The 14,059-nt window shown below is 38.1% G+C and overlaps 1 protein-coding gene across 1 annotated transcript; it reads right to left on the bottom strand.

The window, feature by feature from the left end:
- Positions 1-1,284: 1,284 nt before the first annotated feature.
- Positions 1,285-13,480, bottom strand: ptpn9b (protein tyrosine phosphatase non-receptor type 9b). The gene is made up of 13 exons (XM_044115366.1): positions 13,339-13,480; positions 10,505-10,648; positions 9,259-9,348; positions 8,908-9,032; positions 7,523-7,628; positions 7,326-7,436; positions 6,369-7,246; positions 6,154-6,250; positions 4,923-4,992; positions 3,883-3,961; positions 3,626-3,776; positions 3,251-3,458; positions 1,285-2,902 (listed from the first exon to the last, which is right to left on the bottom strand). The coding sequence occupies exons 1-13, from the start codon at positions 13,369-13,371 to the stop codon at positions 2,679-2,681; spliced, it is 2,316 nt and encodes a 771-aa protein (XP_043971301.1). The 5' UTR covers positions 13,372-13,480; the 3' UTR covers positions 1,285-2,678.
- Positions 13,481-14,059: the final 579 nt, after the last annotated feature.

Below are 14,059 nucleotides of genomic sequence, written 5' to 3' on the forward strand. Positions count from 1 at the left end.
AAGGGTTGCAGGGTCCACATTCACAAGAAAATATCTGTGTACATTTGACTATCTTCTGACACCATTACCCCAAAAAACATTCAAGGCTCTTTCCATGCTGATTAACTCCTTTTATACATACAACAGAAATGACAGGTGGTCATGTTTAAGATAGTTTTTTTTTTTTTTTTTTGCTAATTATTCCTTGTGTTAGCTTTTTTTGGCTTTGTCCTTGGCTTAGGGTATGAGATAACCCTTACTAAAGGGTTCTGTAATAAAACCTCAAGAAAACCCCCCAAAAAAACAAGAGTTACAGTCCCCCACCCCAAAGAAAAGCTGACAAAATTGGACAAACACGACTTTTACATGTTAGTTCTGAAAATATGACAAGCTACAATTTTTAACAAAATGTATCCGTCTACAACAAAAAAAATATACATTTCACTCCTCTTGAGATTTGTTCAGCTTATTATATGTAATAACTGGTCTGTTTTCTTTGTAGCATCGTACCAACATTCACGGACTTTGATATTGAAGAAGTATAAAGACAAATACAGTAGGATAAAATACAGTTAAAAAAATACAAAAAAGGATGTTTTTCTTAAATGATAATTTATCAGATACAAACCCAGAAACTGATCCTTGACACAAAAAAAAAAAAAAAAAAAAAAAAAAAAGAAGAAAACTAGAGTTACCCCCTGAGGTCAAAAGATGAAACTATAGCCATGTCTCAAACCAGAGTTTACTACTAAATACTACACTACTTTGTTTTTTTTAAGTAGTGTGCTCTAAACTGGACATCCTTTGTGACACACATAATGTGCAGTAAGCAAGTGCACTAGTTTGGGCGTTACAACACACTAGCAAGATATGACACTAAGGAAAACATGAAGGCACCGTTATCCGAGGCACAAACACCTCTAGAATCAAACAACTATTGTGTCAAGAGAGGAAGATTAAATAAAAAAAGAGGAGAATTATAAGTTCAAAAGGTGATTTTGTTTTGACAAGTGCAGTGCTTTGCTGAAGAACTCAATCTCACTGAACTATATCACATCTTGTACCACAACAGCAACCCACATTGGATTTAATAAAATTTTATGTGATTGATCAACACAGTAGTTTATAATTGTGAGATGGAAGAAAAATGATACACTGTTTTAAACGCCCTTAGAGCCGCAGGTTAGGTGAGAGAACCTGCTGACAAACAACCATTAGCAATTCACAAATCTGTCCTGCGTGGACAAGTAGCAAGAAATTTTTTAATTTTTTAAATGAAATAAAAATTCACACCACAGATTTTCATTTGCACAAACTTTTTATAAGCCATGTCCTAACTTCACATTATAAAATACTTTATCTTGGTCTATAACATAAAAATCCCACTAAAATACAAGGATGTCTGCAGTTGTGATACAAGAAAAATGTGAAACAGTTCAAGGGGTATAAATACCTCTCCAAGGCTCTGTTTGAGGCAGTGAATCAGATTAAGGCCAAATTACTCAAGAACGTCCAGGCTTAATGCATGTACAGCATATATCAGCAATATGATGTTAGAACCTGACTCAGAAATTTGCCAAAAAAAGATACATTTAAAGACCAGACCTCTAGTTCTTCTCAGTCTGGTTTGCTACATAGAACTTCTCTCTCAAGGTTAAGTCAATTATACTCTGCTAGGCATTGTAAGCTTGTATTTCAGAGGATGTTATTATGCGCAATAAAATATACATGTATGTTAGAGGAATATATGTGGGTTTCAGTCTATAAGACAGGGGTCCCCAAAGTCGGTCCTCGAGAGCCGGTAACCTGCATGTTTTAGTTCTCTCCCTGGTGGCAACAACCTTTTCTTCTTAGGCCTCTAATGTGCCATCATTTGATCCAGGTGCGTTAAACCAGGCAGAGAACTAAAACATGCAGGATGCCGGCCCTCGAGGACCAACTTTGGGGACCCCTGCTATAAGATCACAGGAAGGAGTACATCCAAGCATCCAGGGTGAAGACTTTGGCTTTAAAAAGTTAGTCTAAATATGCACAAATATGAAGCGCATATAAATCTTATGTCATCAAATAAAAATGGATATGAAATAGTTGAATAAAATGGAAATGAACAAAAATGGCTCGCAAATAGTCAGTCACAAAATGTCTCACCAAAAACCATTTCTTCCTAAATGAGCAAAAAACAAATAAAAAACAAGAAATGTTTTCAAGTTTCACCTTTTCACACATCTCGCATTTCATCTGTAACCAGACTTGTTTGAAAAGGAACAAGAACTATAAAAAGGAACTGATACTTGGATTCGGAGGGCTTGAAGGGATAAAGGTTCAAGTTCATCATTCCTCATGTGCAAGTCAATATAAAAATGCTACAAGTCGTACATCGCTTTTGTCAACGTGGCGTGTAAGGGCAGGCCAAGCCCCTCCCCTCTGTAGTTTGCTTTATAAAAAAAGGGGCTCGGATATTGGCAGGCCAGCTTGCTTATCGCTGCTGCAGTGCATAGTTTCTAATGCACTGCCTTTTCTGCTCCGGCTCTTCAGCTGCATCTTGTGTGAGGGAAGAGCAACGGTTGGAGTCCACTATCGTCTCTCTCTCTTTTATGGTCAAAGGATCTCCTCCATCCTTTACTAAGAAATGCTGCTCCTCTCATATTTATTCCTATAACTTCTGTTTATGTTCAACTAACCATCCGTGCAAGAGTGTCTCACTCGCTGTCTGTTTCTAATTCTGAGTCGGACCACTGCACTGGGCTCAGTCTCCCATGTCGCTGGGCGTACTCTATGACGGCAGTGTAGCAAAAATAGTACTGGTCCCAGGTCTGGATGCTGAAAGCCCTCTGCGTGCGCATCCTCCGCACCGTCTGTTGAACGTTTACTGTGCCTACGTCCTCCAGCTGTGACAGGCAGATGTCGAGTGTACAGAATGTGCCTTAAAAGGAAGGAAGGAAAGAATGGAGGAAGGAAGGAAGGAAGAAGAGATAGATAACTGAGCAACACTCAACAGAACACAGAGGCAAATACTAACATGAAAATGTATAATAGATATAAAAAAATAAAATCATATACTGGGTAAATGTATTTTTTACTTAAGCTGAACATTTTAAAAACATAAAGTATGCAGACTTGAATGAAAATAATGCAGTGTTAAAATTAAGCTGCATCACAGCTTAGCTGCGTCAATTAAGCCAGTCAAGTGAAATTTATCATGACATCAAATTCAATTTACTGTAACTACAGGTGTTATTGGGTCAGATGACTTGACAATAGTTATGTTTACCTGTGCGACCGATGCCAGCACTGCAATGCACAACTACTGGAGGGCCCCCTGGAGGGCCCCTCCAGCTGGACCCCAAGCTTTGCACTGCTGCCTTCCTTCTTTCAAGAACATGCTCACGAAAGTCCAACATAGCTGAAGCACTTTTGGGCACCCCAAAGTCTGGCCAGCTGACATAGAGGTAGTGACAAACTTCACGTTTCTCTCCAGACTACAAACACAAGTAAAAAAAAAAAAAAAAAAAAATTTTTTTTAAATAAATAAATCTTACAAACTGGTTGCGCATACAAAAAATAATTGTAATCGATGTTACATTTTTTAAATCTTTTATAAATTTTAAACGGGTTTAAATTTATACAAGCCTGTGTATGAGCCTACCTGTGTGTTGTATAGTTCAAGATAGGAGAGCTTGAAATCCTGAAACACCTGGATGTGTGTGTTTTTAACCATAAAGTATCCATGCTGTTCAGTTCTACCCTCCTCCAGCGGCCAGTACTGACCACATTTGACCCGTCCACGCTCTACAACCCTAAGAAAACCATGTTACTTAATATTTAACCATCAATTCAGAGTTTCAATGCATGTTGCCAAAATGTTTTAATGAAAAATCAAGACAAGACATTGTAAAATCTCACCTGGTGGTCATGACAATGATAAGTACCATCTGCTCCCATAACATTCGCCAAAAGTCAACAAATGTTTTTGGCAACGGACCTGAAGGACAGAAAGTCATAGTAATAAAAAAATCTTTATGTTGCTGAGGAATGAGCCCTGAAACCTGCAGCTCCAAAGCCTTAAGTTGCTCTTTAACCTTTACACAGTGGCTCTTAAAATGGATTAAAAAATTTTTAAAATAAATTATTTTTTTATATATAAAACAGAACTCACACAAAAAATACAAGTAAATGTTTTATCCTCTGTTGTGCTTAGTTTATGTAGAATATCACAGGACAGATGGGTTAACTCCACAAATCACTGAATATGTCTTTATGTGACAAACAGATGTCTAAATTTCTCAGAATTAATAAACACCATTTGAAACAATGTTTGTGACCGATATTGAAAGGCCAACAGCATTTCTCATCTCACTTTGCTACAAACAGGAACTGCTCACATTTCTGGAAAGATTTGATAACCCTAAACTAGCAAGAGGAAAACAACAGAGCAGCTTGTATTCAGATACGTGAGACATAAACGGCAAGACGTGCAACTCCATTTGCAGTTCACAAGAATCACACAAAAGGCAGGCATTGTGTGTTCACCACACGTTATCCTAACCCTAACTCATCACGTGGCAGCTTTTAAAACACACTAAAACTAGCAGAGCCACGTTTTAAAGTTCCCTCTCCTCACCACTTTAACCAACAAATTATTTCACATTTATCTAAGTGAGTAATATCAAATGCAGTAAAAAAACAAACAAATCAGTTTGTTTACCTGAGCAAAACATGAGCCAAGTAAATTCAGAACCAAGACATGATGGGGCAAATTGTTCTTCTGTACTGTTTATCTCTACTGTTCATTTGATACTGAAAACATTGAGTGTTAGTTTCCAGCAGTGGTAAGTATTAAAAAAGTAATCTAAATAGACTTGTATCACATAGATCTCAGGACCAATGTGTTGGTCTACAGTTTGACAAAGCTTGCATAAAGAAAAACAAAAAGAGTTTTGAACCTTGGGTAGCGATGTAGGCATTGCTTCTCTTGTACCCATCCATGAAACTGGCATTTATGTAATCTGATGTCTGAAAAACAACAAAAACAAAACAAAAGGCAGATTCAGGTAAAAACCCAACATCCTCTGGCAGGAGAACAGCAAAATATTATTTATGTTTAATATTATTATTATTTATGAACATTTTATAAATATTTTATTATACAAAGTACAAAAATGGATTCATAGATGACGTGACAAACAGCTATAGTGGATTCTGATGAAAAGATTAAGGTAGTTACAGTGTAGTACAAAACTATTTAATATCCCTTCTACTTTTCACATATTTTGTCAAGTTACAAAATCCGGCTTCAATGCATTTCATTGGGATTTTATGTGACCAGACACCACAAAGTAGATTGTACTTGTGAAGCAGAAGAAAAACTATATATTGTTATCAAATAAAAATAACTTGAAGAGATTCATATTTGTATTTAGCTTAATTCTTGGCAAGGTTTGAACAGTAAACAATTTTTTAAGAAATTCAACGACTACAAACAAACATCATATGACAAGAAAGGAAAGAATTAATCAGACAAGAGGACAGAAGTAACTCTGGAGGAACTGCAGAAGTCCACAGCAGAGATGGGAGAAGCCGTTAACAGTATTGCCATCAGTGGTTCACTAATGGCAATGGAAATAATAAAGAAATCATCAGCACCTTCCTAAAATAATGGCCTAATTCTTCATTTTTATTTCCTCGCCAAAAGTGATTTCTGCAGGAGAATCTAAAACAGCTTTTAGAATAAACAGCGTTTGGAATAAAGCATGTCTATGCATCAGACTAATCTGATCAATCTCAAGGCGAAAGCAAAACCAAAACCTATGGCAAAACCTGATCTCTACAAACGCTCCATCCATTTTGACTGAACTTAGAATATTTTGCAATGGTAAATGGGCAAGAATGTCAGTCTATAAAAGAGCAAAACTGGAAGAGATACCCAAAAACATAAATATAATTTCAGGCAATATATGCTTTTCAGAGCATCATATTATTATTAAAAAAACAACTAAATAAATAATTCACTAAAGTTTGTGGTGGTAATGTGGCAAAATGTGTTGAACAGCAACAGAAAACAGAATTTTAAATATCTGCAGATTTTGCCAAGTGAGTCTTAATTCACGTGCATATTCATCTGAAAATAAAAGAAACAATTAGGCCAGAGATAACAAAAACTAATACAATTATTACCTCATCTTCATCATCACAGAGTTGACAGAGTCTGACCCGTGATTGGTCCAGGCACAGAACATCACTGTACCGGTTTTTAATCTGATTTGACATTTTCCTGTAAAGACAGTTAGGAGTTCAGTCTGAGGTAATATGGACTGGTGTGAATCTTCCTGTCTGGATAGTTTTCCTAAACCAGCAGAGATGGAAACACAGTGAAACAGACTGAGACTTACTTAGAATAGTCGAAGGTGCCGGCTGGAGGCTCCTTGCGAATGTCCTCATACTCCTGGTAAATCCCTTTCTTCTTTTTCCTCTTGACATACTCCACCAGCTGATGGACCGTCATTCCTCCCTGGTCCGGCATGTGAACCGATACCTCCGTGTAACGATTCTCATCGTCATCCGGACCCCATGACGAAGACAGGGGTGGGGACTGCGATGCAGCCTGGTTGGGTGGGCGGGGCAGAGCTTTCTGAGGCAGCGGAGGAACCCCTTCCTGTTCTTCGTCCTCATCCTCCTCCTTCACAGCTTCGTTCTGAAACCGGCTGGCAGGGTTTGTTGTGATGCCAGCTGCTGGGCCGTCACTGGTTTTCTGTGACAGCGGTGTGTTGGGGGGAGTGTCTGACTGGGTAGGGGCTTGGCCGTTCACGTTTGAGTTGGGACCAACGCCTGTGTTGGCTCCGCTCAAGGCCGTACCGTTCCAGTGCTGGTGGTTCCCCTGCGACTTGTCTGCACTGGAGTTGGAGCCCTGTTGGTACTGGCCTGGGCCTTGAGTCCTGCCCTCCACACCAACAATGTGGTTCTGAGGGTTAGCATTGTTGTCATCGTAGCAGTTGGCATTAGCCACGGCTCGCTCAGTACCCTGGAGGGTGTGGGAAGGCACAGTACCGATGCTTGCGTTGCTATTGTCCAAGCTGTAGGAGCGCAACAGGCTTCCCACGCAGTCATGTGTGTCGTGTTCTTGTGTGTCACCCAGAGCGGTGTTGGACTGCATGTTAACACAGGACTGGATCCAGGCCACGTGGCTGTACTGGGATGTTCCACCAAGATGCTCAGGGAGGGAGGAGACTGGAATATGACTGACTAACTCGTGAGCTCTCACTGTAGATACCTGGGAGGAAGAAAAATACTTTACAAAAGTCTATTACCTGACTTAATAAATGTGCACCCAGGAAATTTTATGTACCCACCCTTTCCCTCAGCTTTTCTCTGACAAAAAGTCGAAGAACTGCGAACGGCGCTCGGAACCAAAGTGGAGAGGACACAATGAAGACGCATTTTAATCGGGCAGGAAATGCCCCCTGAGGAATGGAAGGAGACGCACAAAATAAAAAGGGCTCTTCATTACAGAAAACACACAAATGTATAAATAAATATGTATATTTACCTTGAGCAAATTCAGAATCTTGACACAGAGTTCGTAGTCAAAATTTCCATAACTTGAGTTTGTCATGTCATAAATAAATATGAGTCCGTCTCTTTGAGTTTCCAAACTGCAGACAAATGAATAAGATGGCCACATAAAAAAAGAGCAAGATCGAAAAGATCACCTAGACATGACTGAAAAAAATTATGTAATTCTGTTAAGCTTTTGTTGTTTAGCTTCAAATGAAGTACATGTGTTCATAGCACCTTGCAAAAGTATTCACACGCAATGATTTTTTTTCTCTTTTCATCTTTCCTCACTGTACACAAACTTCAATTTATTTTGTCATTTTGTAAAATGGACCAACATAAAGTACCACATAACTCCAGTAGAAGTAAAAAGATATGGAATGCATTTATATCCAGCTCCTGACACTCCTATATAAAACTATTTGGCAGGATATAGTGTAGCAGTGGAGCAGGTGGTCACTATATTAAAGGAATAACTTTTAGACCTGTACCTGTAACAAACTGCATATAGACGTCACTTAGTCAGTCAAACAGAGATGCATGTTATTTAATCTTGTCATATACAAAGATCACACAAGAAGAGCATAGGACTGAAGTAGTTTAACTTTAAATTTGACAGAATAATGGCTAAAAAAAAGCAAAAAAAAAAAAAAAACACACAACAAAAAAAACAAAAAAATTATTTAAATTACTGTTTTAGCATATTCTGATTCGCATCTACACTTTCATTTTATAATATTTAATGACCGATTGTTGCTTCTACCTCCTTTACCACTGCATCAACATGCTTCATGAGATCATGTTTGAAAAAGTGAAAGATGCAGAAAGAAGATTGGAAACAGCTTCTTACTGGCACTGGTTGGTAAGAGTATCCAACAGAACAATTTAATGTTAAACTTCAATGTGATGAATTAGCAGTGAAATTCTGTTCACAAAGGGATGGCAGCAAAAAGCCCATTAGAGGCCACAAAAGACTTGACAGTAGAGGTTCATCTTCCAGCAGGACAATGACCCTCAACACACAGCCAGAGCTTTGTAGGTTTACATCAAAGCATATGCTTGTGTTACAAATATACAACAGAAACCCATAAAACCAATTCAAAATCTGAAGCTTGACTTGGAAAATTGATATTCACACACAGCCTCAAGTCTGACTGAAGTTGAGCTATTTTGCTAAGACAAGTTTGCAAAAATGTCAGAAAATGGCTGCATTTAGTTTTTCTGATGCATTTAGATACTTTTAGTATGTTAAAAATATTTAACATTATAAACAGAAAATTTTAATACTTTATAAATAAGTAGCTGACAAAAAAACTGAAAGAGCAGCTCAACAACAACAACCAAGTTTGATCACAGAACTGAATATTGATGCCTCACCTCTCTATGGCTTTATCCAGCTGATAGATGATGGCCTGCAGAACAGCTTTGTGGGTGGTGATGTCTGGCCGATGGAGGCGAGCAGTGAAGAGTGCTAGGGCAGCACCATTAGCATCTCGGCCAGGCTGGTGTGATCCAGGTCATAAAAAAAAAAAAGAAAAATCCAAACAAAAACAATGCACATTAAATAAAATGATGCTATTGCTCTACACATGTTAATCAGTCAGGCCTGCAGAGAACGTCATAATAAAAGTCCTCTAAAAGCTTGTTCTTCTCCTTTAGACTGGTGTGTAACTGCAAAACACATGTTGTTCCTTTGTACTATGCGCCAACAACTGCATTAATACTAACCAGGACTGTAAATTTGCCACTCAGCAGCTCAGAGCGGAGGGGCTCCTCGTCTGGGTTTATATTGATGATACCCTCTTTGATCCGGGTATTCTAATCAAAACAAAGGATAGACAGAGGAGAATCATTTTCATCCTTGTATTTTTTTACAGCAATTTTTTAAAGCTCTAGAAAAGCAGGTAAAGATGTGTTGAATGACAGAAGATTAAAACATGAAAAAAGACGTACTCCTGAAAATTAGGGGAAGACATGAGGGATTCAAAAGGAAGATAGTAAATATTTAAAGGCAAGCAAACGCTATTCACAGCACAAACACTACAACGCTATTAATAGGTCTGCTGCCACATATCAGACTCAAACTAACAGGGCAGCAGTCGCACGTTTTCTTTTTCATAGGAAAGGATTTTTCTATGGTTGCAAACATTTTGACTGCTTTCGGTAAAAAAAAAGAAGGAACATAGATGTAGAAAAACTAGATTGTTGTGCAAATGTCACTCTACACATCAGAGGGATTTATATCAGCTCTGAAACTGGACATCTATGGACTGAATGACATAGCACTTTGGTATTTAAAAGACAGCATCTGCATGTAGTTAGGGTTACACAGAAAAGATTGACTAACATCCCACAGTGGAGGTTTAAGAAAGTGTGCAGAAACTAATGGAAGTAGAAAGAAAAGGGCTAACTACAGTCACCAAATGATTCATGGACCGATTTGGGGGAGAACCACAGATTTAGAGAATGGAGAATGTTGGTGAATAGGAGGAAAATAAATATTTAGATTCATCTGCAGAGAGCCTCACATCAATGTAGTCTGACCTGATTAAAACTAGATTGTTTAGTGGAGTTCATGAGTGCAAGGCCAATCAATGTCTAAAATGACAAACTATAGTTTATTGGAGCACAGGCCAGTCCTTCCATAATGGACTACCGCCACAGATCAATAGTTTCTCAGTATATAATCAAAAACAAACTTCCTACAATCTTTAATGACCAAAAAGTTCTGGTCTAATAGCAGTACACATCAGTTTTTCACCATAACATTCAATCTGTTCCACTGACAAACATTTATTTGTCAGTGGAATGTTTTAGAAATATTTTTGCTGAACACTTAGAAAGACTAGGATTTGTTGTTGAGAAAATGGCACACCTTGAATGGAAGTATTTTTAAAACATAGCTTACTATGTTTTAAAAAACTTTATAAGAAAGTATAATTAAGTAAAAAACAGGGAATGAAACAAAGCATACCTTATATGCTTGGAATAGATCGATGGCCCTGGAGACGTCAAACTTGCGGGCCATAAGAAACTTAACAGCTGTAGGCTGGGAGACGAGCCCAGCGCTGTGGGGGAGCTCCCTGCTCCTCACTTCTCTCAGGAACTCCTCCACAGCCTGACAAACAACAAGAGATCAACTATCTGATGGAAGACATCATCAATAGATGATACATTATCCATTAGGTTTGGGAATAAATTACAGATATCAATTGAAGCAAAGCTGGAGGAAGCACACAGAGAAAAATAATGGGTGGCAAACAGATCAGCCTTCTACATCTCGAGCTAAAGTAACGTGTATGATACAGATAGCAGCTTGTATGAATGATAACACTCAGTTTGCCATTTATAGAGTAGGATGTATTGATTCTTCAGATGTGAAGGCAGAAAGAGTTGCGCTGAGCACAGTTTTTTCCACATGCAAAACAAATAAAGAATGCTTTCATAAAACCATTGGATATTGATGGTACATTCTGGCTTAAATAGCAAAAGTCAAAATCATCTCATATTCCAGATCTTCTTGTCTTGTCAAGTTTAATTCTACATTCAGGATGGGAAGATGGTTACTCTAGAAGATTATACTGCAAAAAACCAAAGCTGACACAGTAACAGATATTCAACATTTGGTAAACTTGTTGGATTACTCAAAGCAAAAAAAGAAAAACAGTATTGGCAGACCACCAAATGGCTCAGATTCTCAGATTTAGCCCTGACAACAAGTAGCAGATGATCATAATGTACAATTTTCATCTATGCAGTAATACAACAAGATAAAATAAAATACAATATAGAGAACTATGCAGTGCTTTAAAAACATTTGTTTTTGCAGACTTTGTTATTTAATTCAAGTGAATTTAAGACAACATTTAATTTGTCAAAATCACAATGCTTTACCTAAAAACACATAAAAAAAATTGTGTACACATTTAATGGTGCAAATTTAATTGTGGAGTCAAGCTCCCATCCTGCCTACTGATTATTCAAAAGAGGACAGTGGTTGACTTTTAGACCTTTGCCAAGTAGATAAGATTGGCTTCACATGCAAGTATCAGCTGCTCACCAATGTCCCAAAATTAAGGAAATCGGGGCAGATTTATCAATGCACCCATATTTAAAATGCAATTATAAATGTCTATTCATTCTAAAACAAACTGTTCGAATTTGCATTTTGTGGCCTCTGGATTCGGAAAGGATAAAAAGACTATATAACGTTTGCATAATATGTGTGTGTAAGTATAATTTCAAACATAGTCTCAGGTTATTTTGATGTCAGTGTTAATTTCCCTCATCCAATTTTTATTTGTGAACAAATTTTTAAAAAAGACAACCAAAACCAGCAAGCATGTAAATTATTATTATTATTGAAGTCACTTAAACTTACATTACCCACAGGCTGTCAATGAAAAAACACTAGAAATATATTTATGCTCAACTTTCTGAAAAATTAAGGCCATTCAAGAGCAAACTATTTAAAGCTAAATATTGTATTTATTATTTCATTAGTTGGAGAAAAAGGTAAATATATTCCCTGAAAATATAGACTGATGTAATTACTAAACCATGTCTTTAGAGTGAGTGAGGACCTGCTCTAAATATTGTTTTGTAGGAAAATCTCCCTGTGCCATATTGATTTTCGGATGTATAACATTTTGAGGATCTATTCTAGTTGACACAGTTTAAAATACTGTTTGAATACAGCCACACATAAAGCCAGCTTAGGGGCCTCGCTGCTTGTGCCCACTAGCACAAGCTGCGATATTCTTCAGCTTTCTGAAAGAATAACCATCATCAGAGTTGAAAAAGAGCTAACCCGTTTAACTTCCTACTGTGAACATCTGTATTAAAATGCTCTCCAGGATGATCAAAGAGGCCAACAAGTCATATGCACTCCAGAAATAACTCAGCTATCATTAAGCGAATTCATGCCACAGGTAATGAGAGATGATGCTACTCATAAAAACGTTATCTGCAAATCTGGGAAGCTTCGGGAGAGTGAGCATCAAGTAATAATAGATGACGAGCAAAGCAAGCAATCACAAAAACAACACTGTTGTCTCAAACGCAACGAGACTTCTGATATGCGGCGTCAATGTCAAAACCAAGAACTTTAATAGAAAGCGACAGCAACAACAACTCTAGGAACCCCAGTATCATTTCGGCGAATTCATGATAGTACATCCGACACACAAACCGCCGCTTGTTAAGGTGGATGTGGGTCTATTTCTAGCCTGACTGTGTAGAATTAAAGTAAAGCTAACACTAATATATTATTACAAATTGTAGAATTTAGCCTACGTAAATGTTTAAACTCCACCAAAGCAGCTGTTGAGGTGATTCCAGGCAAGTCAACAATAGCTGTTAGCATTAGCTAAAGGCTAGGTTACATGTGGTAGATGGATCTCTAACGTTAACCAACAAAAAACACCCCTACACCAGTTCAGAGATAATGGTACAAGCCTAACTGTTACGTTAGTATACGCATCTCGAACATGTGTAATTGGGCCACGCTAATTTAGGGTTATTAAGCATACTGACACAGTGCCGGCTAATTTCTCCCCGTTACTACAAAACGCCATCGGGCTAACACACATGCTAACTCCTGTCAGTCACACAGGAGTCAGTAGTGTAGAAGAGCGAGCGAGCGAACGAACGGCCCACGGCTGTTTACCTCGCTATTATTCCTTGAACCAATTATTTTATAAGATATATTCTTAAATGAGGTCAGCCGTAGATGAAACGGACGATGACATGTACACACAACAAAAATTAGAAGGGAACGAAGGAAAAAAATTGCGAAGAAACCCTTACCAGCTGCTCCTGAGTTGTCAAGGCTTCCGCCATCTTGAAGCCTGACCAACGTCGCAGCGGGCGCGCCCACTGGCCGCTCGTTCACGCCCAGAGTTAGACGAACAAGGCTCCGCCTGGACTGTGTGGATTACTGGCAGCCGCTCCAGTCTGACCATTTTCCAACAGAGCATTGAGTCGATTAGAAGTTATGAAAAACAGCGAGATACAATTAATATCTTGTATTGACTTCTATGAAACAAGTCGACAGTGTTGCTTCATAGAAATAACACTGTATAAGTAGTTCAAATAGTTCCCAGAATCAGAATGTCAGAACATACCCTCTTATAGGTCATTGCGAAAAATGATGTTTTTAAAACCAAAAAAATTCCTCACATTTCTTACAAATTGAAGTCAAATGTTGTAGTGCATTCAATGAGTACTCCGTAGCAATGATGACTGTGGGTGGGAAGGGTCTGCTGTAGCAGTCGGTCTTGCAACAAATCAGAAGATGACAGAAGACTGTTGGTGTATTACAGTCTCATGATAATCACAATATGCTAACAGCTCAATATTCTGTCAGCAGAGATGGTATTCCACAGTAACATGTCCTAGATAACACCATCAGTTATTAGCAAGTACTGCTAATCCACCTCATTTGCTTTTGCTGCTCTGACTGGCTTTAAGTTTAGAAAGCCAGGCTTAGAGATAGTGAATGATTAAAACTTCCTCCTTCTCTCTCTGC

Source organism: Gambusia affinis, linkage group LG04 (genome assembly GCF_019740435.1).
Source record: "Gambusia affinis linkage group LG04, SWU_Gaff_1.0, whole genome shotgun sequence".
Taxonomy (NCBI): domain Eukaryota; kingdom Metazoa; phylum Chordata; class Actinopteri; order Cyprinodontiformes; family Poeciliidae; genus Gambusia; species Gambusia affinis.